At 38.5% G+C, this 22,060-nt stretch overlaps 1 protein-coding gene across 10 annotated transcripts in view; it reads left to right on the top strand.

Moving 5' to 3' along the window:
* Positions 1-6,714: 6,714 nt before the first annotated feature.
* The window catches only part of PIKFYVE (phosphoinositide kinase, FYVE-type zinc finger containing), a 73,181-nt gene continuing 57,835 nt past the window's right edge, over positions 6,715-22,060 (top strand). For 5 of the 10 annotated variants that reach the window (XM_031451896.2, XM_064485045.1, XM_064485044.1 and 2 more), the window contains exons 1-6: positions 6,715-6,878; positions 10,386-10,566; positions 11,979-12,128; positions 12,395-12,430; positions 15,356-15,474; positions 16,159-16,330. In XM_031451896.2, coding sequence (XP_031307756.2) covers positions 10,395-10,566; positions 11,979-12,128; positions 12,395-12,430; positions 15,356-15,474; positions 16,159-16,330 — 649 coding nt within the window. In that variant the 5' untranslated portion in view covers positions 6,715-6,878; positions 10,386-10,394. The remainder of the gene's footprint in view (positions 6,879-10,385; positions 10,567-11,978; positions 12,129-12,394; positions 12,431-15,355; positions 15,475-16,158; positions 16,331-22,060) is intronic. The other 5 variants (XM_031451901.2, XM_064485042.1, XM_031451903.2 and 2 more) reach the window with 2 other exon arrangements.

Genomic DNA, 22,060 nt, shown 5'->3' with positions numbered 1-22,060 from the left:
TTTCCCAAAAGAGAAGGAAGGAAAGAATCCACACCCTCGAGCTTGTTGATTTTTGAGGTTGATCATCTGAAAGTAGCAGTCAGCTCCAATTATTCCTGTAGAACTGATTATAGAGGTATATGGTCTTGTATTTTCATTCCAAATATGAGACCCCAAATCACCCGAGATTGTAAATTTACTCCATGTTATGTCAGGTTCACGGCGTTTCTTACCCCTTGCCTACTAACTGAAATTATTTGTATTCATTCTTGTTCCAGAAAGGATTTAGGGCAGCTTTCAAGATATATACAGTATAGCATGACAAAAACACTGAATATAGATAAGGAAAAGAGAGTCAATACAGGAAATTACACAGAACCAAAGTGAGTTTAATCACAGAATGTATTCCATCAAATCCTGAACACTGCCAAAAAGTGGCTACAAATTTGGCTCTAAGCCAATGTGGGAGGAAAGATACACTTAAGGGAGTCTCAGCATTTAAAACAGTCTTTCCTAAGCCAGTAACGTAGGAGGTACTTCACAATTGAAAAAAAAATGTTGTAGATCCCGAGAATTGACATATTAATATATAGATATATGCTCCTTATGCTGATCTCTTGTACAACTATAAAATAACAAATTTGTAGACAAAATGACTAGAAACAAACTGTTAGAAAATACGTTACCATTAACAACATTAATTAAATGTAACAAATAATGTTTGGCTGAAATTAAATCGCTCCTTGCAATGCAAATGTGAAATCACTGCTTACAGTCTGGTTCTTTTGAATTTAGCTTGGCTCTCCAACTGGATGCCACATGAGGTTTCATTCAGAACACCCATATTCTCTGTTTGGTTAATATTGCATGCCTTGACATCATTTGGCTCTCACCTAACCAGTAAAAAATCTGAATATTTTAATATTTTCTAGCCCCAGATACTGTGGTAACCACAAGTAGAATCATGACCCATGAAATTTCTGTCAGTATTTTGTTATGAGACACCTATCCAGGTAACGGGGTCCTCATAAATATTCTAAGGCATTTGCCTTTTCATTTTGATGATCTAAAAAAACAAAAAAATGAAAGTCGAATGAACCGTTCCTTCTACCTCATGGAAATTCACTTCACTGAAATTCATTGGCCATAAAGATGATGGGAGAGAGAAAAACTAAGTGATTTCAGGATTGGGGTCAGGGTGACAGGGTGCTCTTCACAAGGAAGGGATTTAGATAGAGTCACAGACTTGTTGGCCGAGATGATGAGTTAAGTTTCAGGTTTGTTAAGTTGGAGATGTCTGTGGGGACAGCAAGATAGAGATATCCCTGAGGAAGTTAACCACACCAATCTAAAGTTCAGGAAGGGTGTCTGGGCTAGGGAGAGAAATCTGGGAATCTTCAGCATTGTTATGGCTATTGTGTACCCCCCAAATTCATATAGTGAAGCTCAGACCCCCAGTAACTCAGAATGTGATTGTGTTTGGAGGTAGGACATTTAAAGAGGTAATTTGGGTTAGATGAGGTCATATGGGTGGGCCTTAATCAAATCGGACCAGTGTCCTTATAAGAAGAGGAAGTTTGTACACATAGGGTGTGTGTACACAGAAGGATGAACCTGTGAAGAGGCAGCAAGAGGGTGGCCATCTGTAGGCCAAGAAGAGAGCCCTCAGGAAAAACTAGCCTTACTGGTACATCGATCTTGGACTTCCAACCTCCAGACCTGTGAGAGTCTGTGGCATTTTATGGGAGCTCTAGCAAACTAATACAAGCATGTATTGATAGCAGTTGAAGGCACTGAATGTATGAGATCATCTAGAAGTACAGAGTGAGAACAAAGTCTCCCTCAGCAAGAACTCTGTGTAACACTTGACATCTCTAAGAGCTACGTGGAGAAAGAGGAGTCCCCAAAAGAGAATGAGAAGGGCTGTCTGTGGAGTAGTAGAAGAATCAGCAGAGACTGATGGGAGCCAAAGGGAGAGAAAGTTTTCAAGATGGAGGAAGTACTACAGAGAGATCAAGAAAGACAAAGTCTGAATATAATTTTGGCAAGAAGGAGGACCTCATGGATGTACTTTAAGAGTGAAAGTTCTGGGAGGAGGATATAGTTCAGTGGTAGAGTGCGTGCTTAGCATGCACAAGGTCCTGGGTTCAATCCCCAGTACTTCCATCAAAAGTAAGTAAGTAAATCTGATTACCTCCCCCCACAAAAAGATTAAAAAAAAAGAAGAAGAAGAAGAAAAAATTTATCAGAATGATTCTGACAGAAATCATACTATAGGAGGTTGGAGCGTGAATGGAAGATTGGGAAAGAGACAAAACTTTTTCAAGGAGGTCGATTTGACAAATAGCATATGATATCACTTATATGTAGAATTTTTTTAAAAAGATATAGATGAACTTATTTACAAACCAGAAATAGACTCACAGGCATAAAAAACAAACTTATGGTTATGAAAGGGGAAAGGTGGTGAGGGATAAATTAAGAGGTTTGGAAACATTGCGAAATATTTCAGAGAAAGGAACCCTCCTACACTGTTAACGGAAATGTTATTTGGTGCAGCCACTATGGAGGGCAATATGGAAGTTCCTTGAAAAACTAAAAATAAACTTACCACATGATCCAGCAATTCCACTCCTGGGCATCTATCTGGAGAAAAATATAATTCAAAAAGGCACATGCACCTCAATGTTCACAACAGCACTATTTACAATAGCCAAGACATGGAAACAACCTAAATGTCCATTGACAGATGACTGGATAAAGAAGTTGTGGGAGATATATATATATTTATATATATATATCATATATAATATATACATAAATACTACTCAGCCATGAAAAAGAATAAAATAATACTGTTTGCAGCAACATGGATGGACCTGGAGATCGTCATTCTAAGTGAAGTAAGCCAGAAAGAGAAAGAAAAATACCATATGATTTCATTCATATGTGGAATTAAAAAAAAAAAGGAACAAATGAACTTATTTAGAAAACAGGAACAGACTCACAGACATAGAAAACAAACTTATGCAGGGGGATGGGGGTGGGAAGGGACTGGGATTTCAAACTGTAGAATAGATAAACAAGATTATACTGTGTAGCACAGGGAAATATATACAGGATCTTGTGGTGGCTCACAGCAAAAGAGAATGTGACAATGAATGTATGCATGTTCATATATAACTGAAAAATTGTGCTGTACACTGGAATTTGACACAACATTTTAAAATGACTATAACTCAATAAAAAATATTTAAAAAACATTTTAAGAACTTTAAACATTAAAGGAACAACAACAACAAAAAAAGAAAACAAACTTATGGTTACTAGGGGGTAAAAGGGGTAGGAAGGGATAAATTGGGAGTTCAAGATTTTCAGGTACTAACTACTATATATAAAATAGATTTTTAAAAGTTTATACTGTATAACACAGGGAACTATAGTCAATATTTTGTAGTAACCTATAATGAAAATGAATATATATGTGTATATGTATGACTGAAACATATGCTGTACACCAGAAATTGACACAACTACACGCCAATAAAAAAAGTACCAAAAAAAAAAGAGTTTTGGATTGACATACACATTACTATATATAAAATAGATAAACAACACGGATGTACTGTATATTACAGGGAACTATATTCAATATCTTGTAATAAGCTATAATGGAAAAGAATCTGAAAAGGAATTTGTATTTATCCATTTTTTGCTGTTTTAAATAACTGTGACAAAAAAAAAGATATTTAGACATACTTTACACTCAAATCAGTTCCTTAGGCTAGATTACTAGAATTAAAATTGTTGGATCAAGGAGTATAAACATTTTTAAAGTGCTTGTTAGATCCACGAAAATATTTTTTAGGAGGAATATACCAATTTGTGTCTTCACATGCAGTGTAAGAGAGAGCCAACTTCCTTACATCCTAGGCAGAAGTGAATTTTGTGATTTTTCAAAACATCTTTCTTCCCTATGGAAGGGAACTATGAGTCCCTAGATAGCTGGCTGATTTTAGGCCTGGGGCAAGGAAAGTTCAAGAGGAGCCTGGTATATTTGTGTTGGTAAGTAAGGAAAGGCTCAAAAAGTGTTGGAAGCCTGTTAAATGGATGCAGGAGCTAGCTGGAAGGGGCTCTTACTGGCAAATCGGGTACAACTTGAGCATCAAGACGAGTGGTGGCAGTAATAAACTATAACATATTGGGGAAAAAACCCCACAAGTTCATACTGATACTGTTAAAAGATGAACTGAGGCATATTGAAATTTTTAAGAGTTTATTTGATCAAGAACTGGGCATCACCAAATGGGAAGTGGTTAGAAGTTCTCCACTGAAAGGGGCCAGGGAAAGAGTTTCTTACAGAGAGGAGGCCAAGGTAATGCAAGGAAATTATTTGATTGGCTCTAGCTTGAGCTGCTGGCTTATTTGGGAAAGCCTACGTGGCTGTTTGTGATTGGTTGTCCCTAGGTTTCAAATTCCTAACCTTGAAACATTATAGGCTTAGGTTTTGGTTTGCTTATGTAGAATAAGGCATTAGAGCCACCTCAGTTTAATGGCTTCTTTATTTAACTAATTTAATAATGCTAATCAATATTTTAAAAAAGAGTAGGAGAAGCTATTTATTTTCAGTACAAATAAAACTAATACATATAAAAGAATATAAACATAGTACTGTCATAACAATAACCTACTCAGCGAGAATCATAAATATGTGTTCCAAGTAAAGTTTTTGAGGAGGATACTTAAACAAAGTATCTCTTTACAGATAAAATTCATCTGGAGTTAATTTTGATGGCTGAAGTGAGGTGAGAATCTAAACTGATTACCCCTCGCCAAGTGGTAGCCAGTTTTCCATCTCTTTTTCACAGAAATTAAAAAGTAAGCCAATACATAGATTAGACTGTAAGCTTCTTGAGGACATGGACTGTCCTGTTCACAGTTTTATCCCATCCAATTTCTCACACAAAAAATGTTTGTCAGACGACTGTTTTGTTTACTACGGTTAAGTTAATCAGGAGGTCCTTAGACGGAGGTGGCTCTAAAGTCTTAGTAGCCTGTGTAAGCAAACCAAAACTCAAGCCTGTAATACTTCTGGGTTAGGAATTTGAAACCTAGGGACAACCAATCACGGACAGCCACCTAGGCTTTCCCAAATAGAGCAACAGCTTAATCTATAGCCAATCAAATAATTTGCTTGCTCTGCCTTTCCTCTTTGTCTTTCCCCTAGTTCCTGTCGCTGGAGTGCCTCTAACTTTGCTTTTGGCAGTGTCTGATTCTTGCTCAAATAAACCCTTAAAAGTTTTAATATGCCTCAGATTATCTTCTAACACCATATATGGAGTTTCTATATACACTAGGGCTTTGACGGGGCTATCTGTTCTGTTCATATGCTCTCTTGGTCTTTATTTATACTTTATTGTAGGTTTATGAAATATTAACATCCTAATTACAAGGGGGGAATTTTTTTTGCTTGTGTTTTTGTTTGTTTTTGGAAGGCATAGACTTGAGCATGTTTATGGGCTTGAGGAGGAAGAGTCATTGGAAAAAGAGAGGTTGACGATATGGTGCAGACTCCCAGGGGAGATAGGAGAGGGTGGACTGAGGGCTGGTAGGACTGAGCTGGGGAAGAAGATGCTCCTTTCTCCCAGAGGTGAGGGCAAGAGTCAGGCCAGGGTACATGTGGATGCAGGCAAATGTGGTGCTGTTTCTCTCAGGTAGATGAGATTCTCTTGCTGAGAATGATAGTCAAGGTAGTGGGGGTGGGGCAGGACAGTGCAGAATAGCAGTAATGAGGAGTGGAAGGGGAAGATGACTTCAGACTCCTAGGACGATTGCTGAGGGGCCCAGCTGAGAATGGTAACCGGAATTTACACTGGTATCAGCCGTCAGGCTTCAGGAAACTGGGTAGGAATTTGCAACAACCCTTGGAAAAAAGGGCCTGCAGAATTTATTTAAAATAGTACCTCTCTTTGGGTTTCATTTCCTTTCTGACTGTCCCTGCCAAGTCTCACAATTGTGATCAGCAGGTTTTGGCATGTTCTTTTCAGCTAACTGCATAATACTCATAGCAGGACAAAATGATGGATAATGCTGGCCAGGCTGAGCTAGACGGGACTTGGTAACTATTTGCGCCTGTCTTTGCAATACAACACTTGAAAAATTAGCTATAGAACTAATGTCACTTATTCTGGAGTAGACACTGTCAAATGCTTCCTTACGTACAATGTTTACCTTTAATCTTCAAAAAACTATCTGTGAAGTGTGTACTAGTATTGGCCCCGTTTTACAGGTAAGAGGTCTAGAGCCTAAAGAAGTCGATCTTCTGTTTAAGGTCACACGGCTAGTCACTCAAGTCTGGTAACAGTCTTCACTCTGAACACAAACGCTCCATATTACGCCAGAGAATGTCAGACCGTTAGAACGCTGAGCGCGGTAACACATTATATGTGCCCACATCATCGAACACATACGGTAACCGCGGTCTAGCGGGCACCCATCCGGTGACCCGCACGCGTGATGCTCACGCGCGCAGCCGCCGTGGCTTCCTCTAGCAAGGCTGAGGCGGCCTAATCACCGTCAAGGTGTCGAGCACGACTCTATCTGGGCTGGACTTCTTCTGCCTGAGCTTCTGATCCGAACGTCGTGCGGGAGGGGAGGGAGGGCGGAGCCTGCGCCGGGCGGAATTGCGGATTGGAGGGGAGGAGGAACTGGGGGCGGAGCGTTGGGTGGGGGGAAGCGAGAGGCCGCAGCAACCATGTAAGCAGCCTTGCTTCCTGCCGCAACCGCCGGCGTCCAGGCTACCGCGGCGCCGCGCTCCCGAGCCCCATTGCTGCGCCTGAACCGGGCGAAGCGGAGGCTGGGGTGGAGGGTGGGCCGGCGGGGCCGGGCAGGAGGCGCAGGTAAGGAAGGCGGTCTGGCGCGCGGCCCCGCTGGGGCTGAGGGCCGGGAAGGCGGCCAGTTTGGGAAGCTCCGGGGCCGGAGCGGAGGGGAAGTCTGAAGTGAAGGCGAGAGCTGGGGCTTCTCCACCGCGGCTGAGGCCGGGCTGCGGCCGAGGGTGGGCAAGGAAGGGCAGAGAGCCTGGGCCCGCAGTCAGTCGGCCCCCCTGATTCTCCGGCTGCCCCTTGCCTGGCTAGTGGGGAAGGGAGCCGGGTGGGGCTGTTCTTGAAGAGATTTCCTTGGAAACATTTGAAGTTCCCTCGCCCCTCTCTTGTCCCGTGTACTTGAGTTTATTTCAGAGGTGCAGAGTCCAGTTCTCCTCCCGCTGATGGATAAGCTCTGAGCCTGTGTTTCGAAGGTGCATCCGTAGACAGGACGAGAAAGTTTCTAATTCACAGAAACGACACCAGTAGTAGGGTTTCAGATGTATACATACCTCCTTCAGTGCTTGCCTTTGCTCCTTGTAGGTTTAACATTTGTACCTGTGTTTCACAGGCTCTTGAGGAAGGAGACTTGATTTCCCAGTTTGTATTTTCTTCTTGTTTAGAACGTTCCTAACAGGATGAGAATGGAGTATTTTTAGGAATTAGCACTCTTCTGTTCAATATAGAAATTACAAGTAAGACATTAAAGAAATACGAGAAATGCTGGAATTCTGTGTGAGTCAAGTTATGGTTTATCTGATGAGTGCATTTATTAAATTATCCTGTCCAGATTCAGCGCATCCTCTTGTAAAATTACTCCTATGTTGACAGCAGAAGTTGCCTCTTGGTATTTTGTGCTTATTTCTGACTTATTTGAATCTTATTTCTGATTTATTTGAGTCTTGTTTTCTGGCACATCCAAACTCCCACTATCAGAGTTCTTACAAAAGATATTCTTAGTTTCTTTCGGTTGGATTCGAGTTTGTGACAAAGATGGGCAGGTTAAGTTTCTTCTGCAGAGCAAGACTACCGTCCGTGTCCTCCCTTTTTCTTTTTTATGGGGAGAGTAATATGGATCATGTGGTTTTCCTTTAGAAAACCTTGATCTGTTGGTATGTCGATCAAAAATTGAACAAAAACATCTTTGTAGATGGGAACTAACATTTCTAGTATTCAGCTGTCTTGCATTGTTAAATGTTTTTTTGTTTGTTTTTCTATTTCCTTTTTTATTTTAGTGCATCTGTATGTTCATTCATAGCATTGAAATAATTCTCTTCCGACTATAAAAGCATGTTGCAAGTAGACTAAATCACTTTCTTTAGAACATTAGAACCTTGTTGTAAAATCATGGGTTTCAATAATATTCTTAACGATCCAGTCTTCAACAATCCTTATTACAGACGTAAAAATTCTCATTTTTGTGCTCTTGTTATTCTATAGAGTTATAGGTCATGGAGCCATATATAGTGCCTCATGTTGGAAGTAAGGCTGGGTAGGAAATCAGAAAACTAGAACTTTGTCCCACATGGGCGATAAATATGTTTTAAATATTAAAAAACAGTACTTAGAAATGACTGAACTGATGCTTGGATTTTTCCATCTGCTAAGATTTTGGTTTGCCTGATAGAGCAGGCTGATTTTCTAAATTTCATTACCTGATTAGCCTCTTGATAGAGCGCAGTGGGTCTGCATAGACTAGTAGCCTTCAACTGAGAAGAGGCAAAGTGCTGGTAATATGAGAGGGCTTTGAATGAGTCAGTTGATACTTCTAATTACTCCTCAGATAGGAAAGAGTCCTAGTTTTTTATCACAGGCAGTTATTAAGCTGCTGGAGAATAAGAGCTGTAAGGTAGTTTTCTCAGGATTGTGGTATCGTTAATGTTGTTACTAAGATTAACTCTGTGATTGTATTTGTTTCAGAAACTACACTTGGTGTGTGTTTTCATGGTAATTTTTATCCCCACATCTCCAAAGCCTAATGATAGTCTGTAGTGGGTGACCCTGTGGTGTGATGCCAAGACTCTTTAGGAGGGTTGCTAACTCTGCTTCTCATGTTGCTTGTGTCAAAGTAGAATGTAGGCTGTTCTCTGAGGTCTTCAGATTGTTGTTGCCCTCACATTATCCTTTCTCTCCAGTGCCCTCTTCCCCCACCACACCCCGCTTTTATACCTTTTTGAATTTACACTTGATCAATCACCAGCTGGTTTTCCAACCCTTTGTGCTGGAATACGGATTGTCATGACACTTTCAAAGGGGAGTTCTTCTTTCCCTCTTTGCTTCCTCCTCTTTTGTCCCCCTTCCCACCCTTCCCCCCGCCCCTTCCTCTTCTTCCTCCTTTTCTTCCTCCTTTCCTTACCCCCGCCCTCCGTTCCATTAAATGTTTGTTGCCAAAGTTCTGTTCGTCAGTGGTTTCATTTTTGCTTTGTTTAATTAATAATTAATTAAATTATTAATCAGGCAACGTCCCGAGTAGTTAGAATTCAGGTAGACCAGAATTGGAAGTCTGAAGAGTTACAAAACTAATTTTGCTCTAAAGAATAATTCTGGGGTAAAACTTGACATCCATTTATGGCTCTACCACCGACTAGCTGTGTGACCCTCGAGGAACTTGTTTTCGGTTCAGTGTACGTTGGTTGCCTCAAAGGTAAAAATGTAGTAATAAGGCCAGCTCTGTATCTTCCAGGATTTTGTAAAAATGAAATGAGATGGCCGATAGGACTTTGAAAGTGAAAAGCATTTTATGAGTGTAATGTCCTCTTTGTAAAGTGTAAATTAGATTATAAACTGCAGCATTTTAATGATGAGTTTATAAATAGTTCATGGTTCTTCTCTTTTATTTGAAGTATTCGATATGGCAGGAAATAGCTTTTCTGTAACCTTCATCTGGTGATGTGGTTCACTTTACTGCTTTGGTTGAATTATGAGTTTGGGTTATTACCAAAAAAGCCCTTTTTAAGATCTTTATTGTAATGCCTATACAAGTTTAGGCTTAAAAAGAGGAAAACCAGGTGCCTGTGCCTAGGAGACAAGGTGATGGGGAACAGCTTTTTGATCTGGATACTTCTCAGAGGTGATGAAGCATAACCTGAGGTAGTTTTGAGGCTGAACAGAAATGTCACTAAGGGATGACGATTTCATTTCCTTTTTGTGGAAATTTATATAATTTTTTTATAAAGGAAAAGACAGAAATAAGCAGAATAAAACTTTGAGGAATTTGTATGCTTGTGTAAAAAAAATCTTTTAAATTCTTTTTACCTGCTAATATTTGTACCTTACCTCCAAATTTTTGATAATTTTGGTATTTTCTATAATTGAATGGTAATGTTGAAAATTAAATTGATTACATACAATCCTGGTTTTAGATGATTGAGGCTCTTCCTTTTCAAATCTTAATTTGAAATATGTACTAACCTAGTTTTATTTAGTCTTTGGTTTTCATCTGTCTGAATTTTTGAAGTCAGATGTCTAGATATTTGGATGCTATTTGCAATCAACTGTTGGGCTTCCTGAGGAACTTACATCTTTTGTTTATTTCTTTTGTTTTAGACTCATGAAATGGCCACAGATGATAAGACTTCCCCAACATTGGACTCTGCTAGTGATTTGCCTCGATCTCCTACTAGTCCTTCTCATCTCACACACTTTAAACCTTTGACTCCTGATCAGGACGAGCCTCCTTTTAAATCAGCGTATAGTTCTTTTGTAAATCTCTTTCGATTTAACAAAGGTAAGACTTGACTTATTCTTAAAGATCAGAGAACCTACAGTCTTGATTCTCTGTAATTCTCTTGTTCAACTTTCATGCTGTGTCTTTGCAAGAAAGTGAAATATTAACAAGGAGGCAGCTTTAATCATAGGTCACTGGGGTTAACTACATAAGAAGAGAAATACAAAAATTTTTTATATTATTGGCAACTGAAGATCTGAATTGAAAACTAAATGTTGAAAGGAGGTCTCTTTTTAAAGAGAAGTTAGCATTTTTTTTTCCTTAATATATTTCAGTTTTCTTAAGTTCATAGAATAGACTTTACTCTTTTAAGGGTTAATAGCCAAAAGATTTTAATTATAGCAGTGAATCTAAAGAACCAGCACATGGGAGGAAAGATTCTTATTTTTCAAAAATTGAAAGGTGTCAGCAAGGCCTTGTTGGCTTAAACCCATTAGGTTAAGGTGTACATTTAATGACACCAAATGAAAAGGTATGTTAAAAATGAGCTCTTTTTAAGTGACATATTTTTTACTCATTGGAAGAATTAAAAAAAAATATGGTCTACATCTTTTGCTTTATATTTGGCTGTGTTGTTTGAAATGTGTTAGAAAGTAATCCCTCTAGTTGTAAGGGATTTGGGAGTTAATAGTTTAATTAACTCAGTAGAAATTTTAATGATATCAACTGACTTATTAGCAGTCACGTTTAAAGCTCTATAAAACCTCCATTACACCATTTTGAAGACAATGATCTTTAAAAAAAACAAAAAAACCCTCAAGAATCTTACTTTTTAGAATAGGTTTAGATTTGTGGAAAAATTGGGAAAATAATACAAGGAGTTCTCATATACCCCTACACTCAGGCTCCCCGGTTAATTAACACCTTAGATTGATATAGTACATTTATTACAGTTAATGAACCATTATTGATGTATTATTACCAACTTAAGTATGCATTATTTTCATAGCTTTTCAGTGTCTACCTAATGTCCTTTTTTTGTTCCAGTATCCCACCTAGGTTACCATATTCAATTGAACCATAATATGACAGTAATCTTTTTATTTAGCAAATGTTTATTGAGCACCTGCTCTTCACTGGGCACTGTTTAAATAGCACAAGGGGTATGTCTATCCCATCAATAAAACAGAACAACAACAACAAAATATCTCTGCCTTCATGTGATGCTTGCATTGTTTCCTTTAATATTTCTAATGAAAAGTAAAACAAACTGAAGGTCACATATCCCAAAGATGTAATTATTGGCCTGTAATTTTGCCACCTTCTTTGAATTAAAAAACAAAACAAAACAATTTTTATTTAGGTGCAGAATACAAGTATACACTCTTTCCTTAAAATCTCATCTATTTCCTTCTCTTTGCTGAACTCTGAGTCTCAATTTTCCGATAATTCCAAGCTTTCCTTTGCCACAGAGAGAGCAGAAGGGGGCCAGGGAGAGCAGCAGTCTCTGAGTGGAGGTTGGACCAGCCCTCAGCTGCCTTCGAGGACACAATCTGTGAGATCACCCACACCTTATAAAAAACAGCTTAATGAGGAGCTCCAGCGGCGATCTTCAGTGTTAGGTAGGGCAGTGTTCTTCTTTCATTTCTCTCTGTGTGTTAGATTTTCCCACAGTCACTGTGTTTCCCAGGTTGTTTATTGACTTAACTTTTTTGCTGTTTAGAATAGTCAGTCACTCTTCAGAATTAATGAGACTGTTACCTTGATAGTGAAAGAATTTGCTGATACCTAAGAAAGATTTCTTAAACATTTTATTAAACTTTAATTTAGGCAAGGCAGAGATAGATCTCGTGACTGTTTTTTGATTAATTACTTGCTTGGGTTTCAGCAGAGAACAGTTTGCAGCAGCCCCAGGAGAACACAGGTTAGTTTCAACTTTGTGACTGAATGCTGCATCTGTTCTTGGGGTGGCCAGTGTAATGTGATGTGCATGCCTCTGGCTGCGGAAGTCTCTCAGCTCCATTAGTGGGCTGCCACTTGCTCTTGGCCTTCTGTCCTTGTTGGGGTGCAAACTGTCAGTGTGGCTGGATAAGCTGAGCTCCTCTCGCCTGTTTGTTCTCCATCCTGGTCTGCTACGCGGTCATCTTCATTTTCATGCCGTTCTGTTGAGCACAGGCTGAGATCAGTGCCTGAATCGAGAAACTAGATAAAGGGAGTTGTTTTATGTCTTATTTCTGTTAGATTATTAAACTCAGTGCAATCATTTGCCCAACTCAGGGTGACAGGAGAAAGGCAGTGAGAGAGAGCATAATCGAGGGGGAGGTGTGTAGCCTTGGAAATCAGGTGTCCCTGAATGTCAGATCCTGTCTTCTCTGGCCAGTTTTCCGCATGAGATCTTTGGGTGAAAGATAGGCAGGCGCAGGTAACAGTGGTTCGCAGAAGGATACTTCATTGCTTGTTGAGGCTTGGCTCAGAACCCTCTTCTGGTGGGTCAGAGGAGGAGCAGAAACCGACCAGAAGAGTTTCTCCCTGAGGACTGGAGTAGAGCTGGCACTCTGCAGGTTCAGGGCAGAGGGCCTCAGCCTGGGTTATGTCGGCCATTTGAAAGGAAGAACCAGAAGGTGGGAAGAGGGAGATGAAGAAAGTGAGCTCTTTACTCCAAATGGATGGAAGAGAGAGACCATTCCCACGTTAACCTTTAACCTTAAACTCTCCTTTTCTCTTGAACCTGACCTGTGGTAACACTCCTATTTTTGTTAAGGGAGCTCTTTTGACTAAATCCTGTGCTGAACGAAGCATAGGATTTCTTCATTTGTAAAATTGAGGAGTTGGACTAGAATATAATCTTTTAGAAGTTACAGACTGACAGCCTACCAGTCCTTGCCTTGGTGTTTTGATAAACTTGATCTTAAATATCACTAGGTGGAGTTTGTATGTCTAGTTTGCTGCAGTCCCCACCTTTCCTTATTGTCTTTATAAGTCCACGTGATTCTTTGATTGTTTGATTCTACCTTAGCTGCTCTAGGCATTTAAAAAAAATTTTTTTTAACTTTTTTATTGAGTTATAGTCAGTTTACAATGTTGTGTCAATTTCCAGTGTAGAGCAGTTTTTCAGTTATACGTGAACATACATATATTCATTGTCACATTCCTTTTCACTGTGAGCTACTGCTCTAGGCATTTGAGCTTCACAAGCCTGGGTCTGTTTGATCGGTCCAGTTCTAGTTTTCTAGTTTTCCTACTCAAAAGCTGTGATTTCACTATTTACTAGCTCTGTGACATTAGAAAGTCATCTAATTTTGTAATATTTATTTTATAATAGCAGCAACTAAGATGATTTGCTTGAAGGCAGAGTACTTGACAGATTTTCTCTTAGTCTCTTTCATCTTCATCCATGATCTGTGATCTGTGATTCTGCTGGCTCTAGGAACAGTCTTGCTCCTTCTTTTTCAATGGACAGTGCTATTTCTACTCGCTTATATTCCAAAGTGGCTAAGCGCAAGGGGCTTCACAGTTAATTGTTGTCCATGCATGGAAACACAGCCTTACTGTTGTAACAGCTTTATCTGCCTCCTTTTCAATTCATAAATCATGGAGAGTTGGTTTATCATGGAGACTCAAGAACAATTTGGTCTTCTAATACCTATACATTTTTGTTCTAGAAACACATCTGATGTGTCTGCTGGAATTAAGATATTATTTATAGAAAGATAAAGTTTTCAAAGTTTTCTAACATAGGTACAGTTTATATGATTATTTCCATGATTAATATCTTGGAAAGTTCTTTGTCAGTTTAGATTTAGATACCAACCTTTCATTTCTTAGTAATCCTTTCTTTCCCACCTGACCAAAGTAAAGAATACCTTAAGCAAACCTAGCAAATAAATGAGTTTGGGGAAGATTTAGGGTGGGGTATTTTCCAACTTGCTTTGCCATAGGTTGTTAGGTTAATGAGTTTAAGCTGATAGGGATGTTCATCCTTTTTGTTGAGCCACCTCTACTTCATCCTTAGGTTTAATAACTGCTGGAGCCAGGAATAGGTAGAAACTGTAGTTGTAATCTTGCTCTAACAATAAGGAAGTAATATATGACAGCTTTGTGTGCACACCACATTCTGGAATGTAGGCTTGTCTTACTAGTGACAGGACTGGCTCCAGTATTGCTATCTCAAGAGCAAGTGATCCTTTCCAGCTTAAAGCTGCAGGGATGGGGAGGTGGCAGGGAAGGGCAGAATTGGAGTTCTAGCAGTTCTTTGGTGAAGAGAAACCTGCTTGGACATTGATGAAGGGAAGTCTGTGGATAACTTACCATCCTGGATGCTCTGAAGTCTGTCAGATTCTGTGGGGACTGGCCATTCAATTCCTTTCTGATGACCTACTCCGTAAGCCTTTGGGTTTCTGGTCTACAGACTGAACTGAACTGTTCAACCCTGTTGCTGACCTGTTTAAGTGTAGAGACTAGGCTAGGATAACTCACTGGGATTGCTTTCCCTTCTGCTAAATCTCTAGCAGCTATTTATTATGTCTTGAGACCAAAGAACCCAAGAAGTCATTAATGAATTTTGGACCACGTTAAGTGATGTTCCCATCCCGGTCTCAAAATCATCGGTGGTCTCAGACAGTGCTTGTCTCAGGTAGCCTTTATTTTCTTGTGAAGCAGTGTTTTACATGGTAATAAACACTTTCACTAGCCTTTTACTCTTACCAAGACTAGTTTTACCTCTCAGTTCATATCACTGGCTGGGAGAACATAAGTATATACTAAAATAAGAGGCACTTTGCATCAATAGTACGGACTATTAAGGTTTTTTGTTTTTGTTTTTTTTTTTTTTTTTGTAAATCTGACTTAGACGCCAGAAGGAAAGCAGAACCTGCCTTTGGAGGTCATGACCCTCGTACAGCTGTTCAGCTCCGAAGCCTCAGTACAGTATTAAAACGCCTCAAGGAAATCATGGAGGGGAAGAGCCAGGTACTGTCTAAAGGCTTTAGGAGATTGCTTATAATGTAGGCATCATGCTGTACTCAGGAGAGTGGTATGATGCCACTTGAAAGAAAGGTCAGTTAATACTAACTCCAGCTGTGACCACCATATTTTTACACATAAATTCTTAACTTTAATTTATCAATTTTTTTTTCCTTTTATGGGTTGTGCTTTTTGTGTTTAAGAAGTGTTTTTCTAGCCCAGGGGCAGTAACTATTCTCCCATGGTTTCTTTAGGAAGGTTTATTATTTGTGTGAAGTATAGGCAGTCAGGATTCATTTTTTTCTTGTGGATGTCCAATTTGACCCAGCACCATTTTTTTTAAAGACCACCCTTCACTGATTGTGTTATAGTCTTGTCATAAGTCCATATGTATATGTGAGGGTGTGCCTGGGTGCCCTTCCACAGCTCCATATTTTTCTATCATTGTACTAATACTCTGTCTAGAACTTTGTAGCTTTAGAATAAGTCTTAATGGCTGATATTACAAGTCCTTCATCTTATTCTTCAAAATCGTCTTGATCATTTTGGCCCTTTGCATTCTCATATTAATTTTAGAAACAGCTTGTTAATTTCTGCAAAAGAAACCTAGGATTTTGATTAGCACCGCATTTGCATTGCATCTAAATAATCAATATTTTCAAGAAGCCTCACATTTTTTTCTTGTTACAGGATAGTGACCTGAAGCAATACTGGATGCCAGATAGCCAGTGTAAAGAGTGCTATGACTGTAATGAGAAATTTACCACTTTTAGGCGCAGACATCACTGCCGACTGTGTGGGCAGATTTTTTGCAGTCGTTGCTGCAATCAAGAAATCCCTGGAAAATTTATGGGTTATACAGGTAAATGCATTTATTGACAGTTTTACAGTTTTCAAAGGTCATTGTAAAATAGTTATAACACAGGATCCATATTAAGTCATTTTTTATTTTGGAGTTTACATGTGAGACACATGAGGGGATGTAAACCTGAGGGAGACACGGCTTTGCTTTTCAGGACCTTTAGTCGAATAATAAAGCAGATACGGATGCTCATAAATAAGAAGAGTAAAAGACAGTGTATCACAAATGTGAGCAAACAGCCATGGGATGGTTAACTTTTATTACTAGACAGGGTGGGTAGAGTAGATCATTGCTTTACATTACTGTGAGAGTTTTTATTTTACAAAACACAGATATTCCTTAGGTTATATGACACGCTGCTTTAGCAAATTGCATTTACTCATATTCTTCCCTAAATTTTAGTAATGTAGAAATTTAAAATTATTTTTTGAAGCAGAAAAAACTAAACCATGGTGTATGGATTTATACAGTGATTAGGGAGTGGAAGGTTGACAGAGATACCAAAAAGAGAACACCCTTAGCATCTCTCTCCTGTTATTTTTATCATACAGATCTTTCTTTTGGCCTTATTCACTTTTTTCCTCCCTAAACTGCTTCAGACCCAAATTATCTTCCATGCAGCTTATGGCTACAGCCTTTAAAAGATTTTTTTTTTACTTTTAGTTTTTCCGTACTTGTAACTCATTTTTCATACTTTAATCAATATCCTATAAAATGCTTATTTGATCATGTCAAGATATTCCCCTGTCTAAAACCCTCTCAGAGCTCCCATTACCATTAGGATTTAACCCTGTCTTGTTAATATGGTTGGTGTATTGGTTCCTTAGGGCTTTCCTAACAAAATACCACAAACTGAGTGGCTTACAACAAACAGAAATTTGTTGTCTCACAATTCTGGAGGCCAGAACTACCATAATAGCCCTCACCCCACAGGTCAGGGAACAATTATAGGTAGTCTGCCATTTGCTGAGTATGTCTATTCCAGTTATATATTCTAGGACTAGGGGATAACCACAAATGGATGCAGGGACCCACTGAACTCCCTGTAAGATGGACCTTTGCTGAAACTCCACCGATTGCCTCACCTCTATAAGCCCCTGCCCTGAGTGGTAAACCACAGTAATGTTTTAGGCCTCTTTGAATTGGTGTTAGTTCCGAGCCAAAGTCCAGTAATCCCCGCAAGTTTGACTATTACCTTTTTCTCAAAGCACAGTCACCCTGGTAAAAGGCTGTAGTCCCTTGGGGAGGCTAGTAGGAAGATTAGCAGTGCACGTTTTTTGGCAGTGTGGTGGGGTTCTTCCTCAGGGTGACCCAGCCTCCCTTCATTCAGGGAATTCTCGGTCTGTAAATGGCTCAAGTCTGAGAATTGGCTGAGGGGTAATGACTCTTTTTTGATTCAAGCTAGACTTCTGTTCACTTGATCTACAACTCTTTTTCTTATACAAATCGTGTAAGAATTTAGTAGACTACCCATTTACTTTTTTTTCCAATTTTTAAAATTTATTTATTGAAGTATAGTCAGTTTAGTGTTGTGTCAGTTTCTGGTGTACAGCATAATGCTTCAGTCATACATATACATACATATATTTCTTTTCATATTCTTTTTCATTATAGGTTATTATAAGCTATTGAAAATAATTACCTGTGCTATACAGTATAAACTTGTTGTTTATTTTATATTATAGTAGTTATTATCCGCAAATCTTGAACTCCCAGTCTATCCTTTCCCACTCCCTTTTCCCCCCTGGTAACCATAAGTTTGTTTTCTATGTGTTACTTTTAGGAACACTGTAATCAGTGCCATGGATCTTTATTATGTCACTATTCTAATTACACTTTTAACTGCTATCTGTTATGGTGACATGCACACCTTGTTTTTGGTGATTAAATGCCGCCACTTTGCCCCTGTCACCCTGGGGTCCAGTGGTCCCCATTGCACTTAGGTTTCCCAGTTCAGTGCCAGCAGTTCCCTCTATGATTTCTGACCTGCAAGGAAGAGTGACCTCTACAAGGATGCAGGGGCTTCCCTCATAGATTTTTTTTTTTTCTTGTAGTCTTTTTTTTTTTTTAGAAAGTATTTCAATCATTACTTCATACATTTATTTATTTATTTTTTATTGAAGTATAGTTAGTTTACAGTGTTGTGTCAATTTCTGGTGTACAGCATAATAGTTTAGTCATACATGAATATATATATATTTGTTTTCATATTCTTTTTCATTATAGGTTATTACAAGATATTGAATATAGTTCCCTGTGGTATACAGTGTATTTCTTATAGCGTTGGTGAAAGGTATGTCTGGTGGATTTCCCTGGGGCGAGTGAGCAGATCTTACTTGGTAAATCTGCTCTTAACATTACAGTCTCCCTGTGCCTTTGGATCCCTTCTTTTATAGCATTCCAGGATGATTCTGCCATTGCACTTTCATTTAGGGTTGGCCAACCAGATTAACCAGACTGATTAACCAGACTGGTAGAGACCCTTTTAACACCTTGAGCTGCAACATCCAGAATCTCTGCTTAATGGGCCTATGTCAATAAATTCAGTTTGATCCAATTTTATATTCTTTCCATTGTTATCCTATACCCTTGATATCCATTCCCACACATATTCCCTGGGTTTCTGTTTGAGTTGGGAAAAAAATGTAGTTCTTCTGAAGTGTAGTGTATCTGTCTACTCATGGGTCTCACTTTATAACTCACGTTTCAGGGTCTGCTGGGACTTGAGTCTTGTTATAGGCCTAGAAGCAGAGGATAGTGGAATGGGTCCTGAGGGAAATAAGCAGTGTCTTCTTGCAAGGCAGCTAACTCATGGGAGGCCATTGTGAATTTCTCAGGCAAAGAAGGGTTAATCTCAGACAGAGTGGAAAGGCTACTTCTAACTCGCAAAGAAGACTAAGCAGAAATTGGGAGTTCAGTGTTCTCGGCTTCATTGGGATCTTCCCAGATATCCCCATTCCAGTTTTCAGGATCTCATTCCTTTATAAACAGTTTCCCTACTTCAGTAGCAGACATATTGCAAGGTTAAGTGATACAGCATGTGTTGTGATTCACTCACTTGCAGGATGAGACTCTTGGTTTGATTTTCAGCAATCTTAGTTCTGCAGCTATATTTGGTTTCTTTCAGGGAAGACACAGAAACTCAGGTACATTGTACAATTCTTAATCTGAGAATCTGAATTCCTGAGGTCATTCTTTTCTCTGTTCATTGCAGTTAGGAGCAGTTAATCTCATTACACCCATTAGTGTGACAAAAAATGTCCTAAGATATGACAGACATGGTCGCCCAGATCTTTGCCTCTGCAAGTATTTGATTAGGAGTATCTGTAGGTGATATTTTACGTTATTCTGTGGCCACATCACACCGTGGACTGTCAGCATTCTCTTTACTACTAGGAATAGAGCCCTCATTACTTTTAATCAGAGAACCAGTTCCAGAAACTGAAGAACCAATTTAGAAAACTCATCCTTCAAGTTTTGTTACTCTAGAACTGCTCTTGGGTGCTTGCTTCGGCAGCACATACACTAGAACTACTCTTGGTACCAAAATTTATCTTAAGTCAGGGTTCTCCAGAGAAACAGAACTAATAGGATATTTACATCCTCAATACATGCGCACAGATGTTTATATATAAAAAGAAGTTTGTTTTGAAGAATTGTTTCAAATGATTATTGGAGCCAGCAAGTCTGAATTCTTAGGAGGCTGGAAACTCAGGCAGGATTTCTATCTTGAAGACTGGAATTAGAATTCTTTTTTTCCTCCTGGTATCCTCAGTGTTTGACCTTAAGGCCATCAAATGACTGGTTGAGGCCCACCCACATTATGGAGGTTAATCTAACTAACGTCAGCAGATTGTAAATGTTAACCATATCTTAAAAGAAAAAAAAAGTTTGCAGCAACAACTAGACTACAACTAGACATTGTTGGACCAAACAATGACTCAGCCAAGTTGACACATGAAATTAATCACTGCACATGGGGTAATAGATTTTGGACACAATTGTACATCGTGGCCTGGAATAAATACCTAGACTGCATGGGCATTTGAAAGGGGTCAATTCATGTTGAGCTATTATTGGTGGTAGTAGCAGTGGTATCTCTGCATCTGTCATGCAACTTTTTAATTAAATGTGTCTGTGGTCTCCAGTGGACTGAGTTCTTTGATAGCAGGGTGGCATCCCATCAACCTTTTAACTCCATCACTTAATATAGGCATGTGCTTAGTAGGCCCTTGCTGGTGAAGATTCTTCATGAAGTAGAAACTGGTCAAGCTTGGCTCCCTTTATTGATCTGATAATTTTCGTTCTAATAGCTGACTGGTTGAGGGAGACTTCCTTTACAGTGCAAGAACGAGTTTTTGTTGTGTCAACTTAAAGACCTATTTGCGAATAGTAATTTCATCTCCTTACTGAATTCTGTTTTGGTCAGCTGGTACTTTGGCCTAGTGCTCTTGTTTATCCTGGACTGGGTAATTTTTTTCAATTTTTTTTGTTGTTCCTGATTGAAGTGGCAATGTTTTTCTTTAGATTCATCTGTTGAATCATAGTGTTAGAAATGAGTAACATAACATAAGTGATAATTTAATTTTGCTTAAAGTACATGTATAATTTAATAAAACTGAGTACTACATGATAGTTGTCTTAAAATGAAAAATGAAAGACCCTTTATTATACTTGGTAGTAATTGTGGTAAAAAACACAGTACGGTTGACTTTTAGAAGTCTTTTGCTCCATGTCACTTCAGTTTTCTAATGTTAATGATAAAAAGGATTAAGGTAGAATTGTTAAGTAATGTGTTACTAATAAAATTTACTTATCACCTCCTTTTTTAGTACACTAAAATGTCACAGAATCACATAAAAATTGTTAGAGACAAACAGGATGGTAATGAAAACTTATATTTGGACTACATCCTGAAAAAAAAGTACAGCATTTAAAGTTATTAAATAACCTTTTTGTTTGTCCTCCCAAGAATGTTTCAGTTCCATCTAAACTTTCATTATAAGAATTTCCTTTATCATTTCCCCCTCATATTTCAAGTTGTGTATAAGACAATTTTGTTTATTTTTAAAACTATGCCCCCTCGTGGAGGCCGCTCTTCATGACTTCACAGAGAGAACTAAATAACTTTTTTTCCTCCTTGCTTGTTACCTGGGGAAAATGTGTTTCTATTTGTGGTTTATGTACTCAATTAAAAAAAAATTTTTTTTCCTTAAACCTACTGTTTCTGATAGATCTGTTACTTCACTTTTAGAACCTTGAGAAATATTCTTTTAAGCAGAATTTTCTAGTGCATTAAGTCAAATTTTTTAACTTGCTATAAATATTTCAGATATTTCTTCTGTATAACACAGGGAACTATTCAATATCTTGTAATAACCTTTAATGAAAAAGAATATGAAAATGAATATATATATGTATATGCATGACTGGGGCATTGTGCTGTGCACCAGAAATTGGCAAATTGTAACTGACTGTACTTCAATTAAAAAAATATATATATTTCAGATATTTTGGATACCTGGATGAATTGATCATAATAATGATTTTAAAAATATATCAGAGCTAACAAAGTTACTTCACTTTTAAAAAATGTCTTTTTTGGTACTCTGTGCTTGAAGACATTTCCCTGTTACTAGGTAAACTATTAATCCAAAGGTTTAATGTATTCTGTTAAGTAATATATTAATTATCTTTTGCTTAATTTCCTTTTTTTTTTTTTCCCTCCTA

The sequence above is a fragment of the Camelus dromedarius genome, chromosome 4, assembly GCF_036321535.1.
Source record: "Camelus dromedarius isolate mCamDro1 chromosome 4, mCamDro1.pat, whole genome shotgun sequence".
Lineage (NCBI taxonomy): Eukaryota > Metazoa > Chordata > Mammalia > Artiodactyla > Camelidae > Camelus > Camelus dromedarius.
This window is presented reverse-complemented; position numbering and strand designations above follow the sequence as displayed.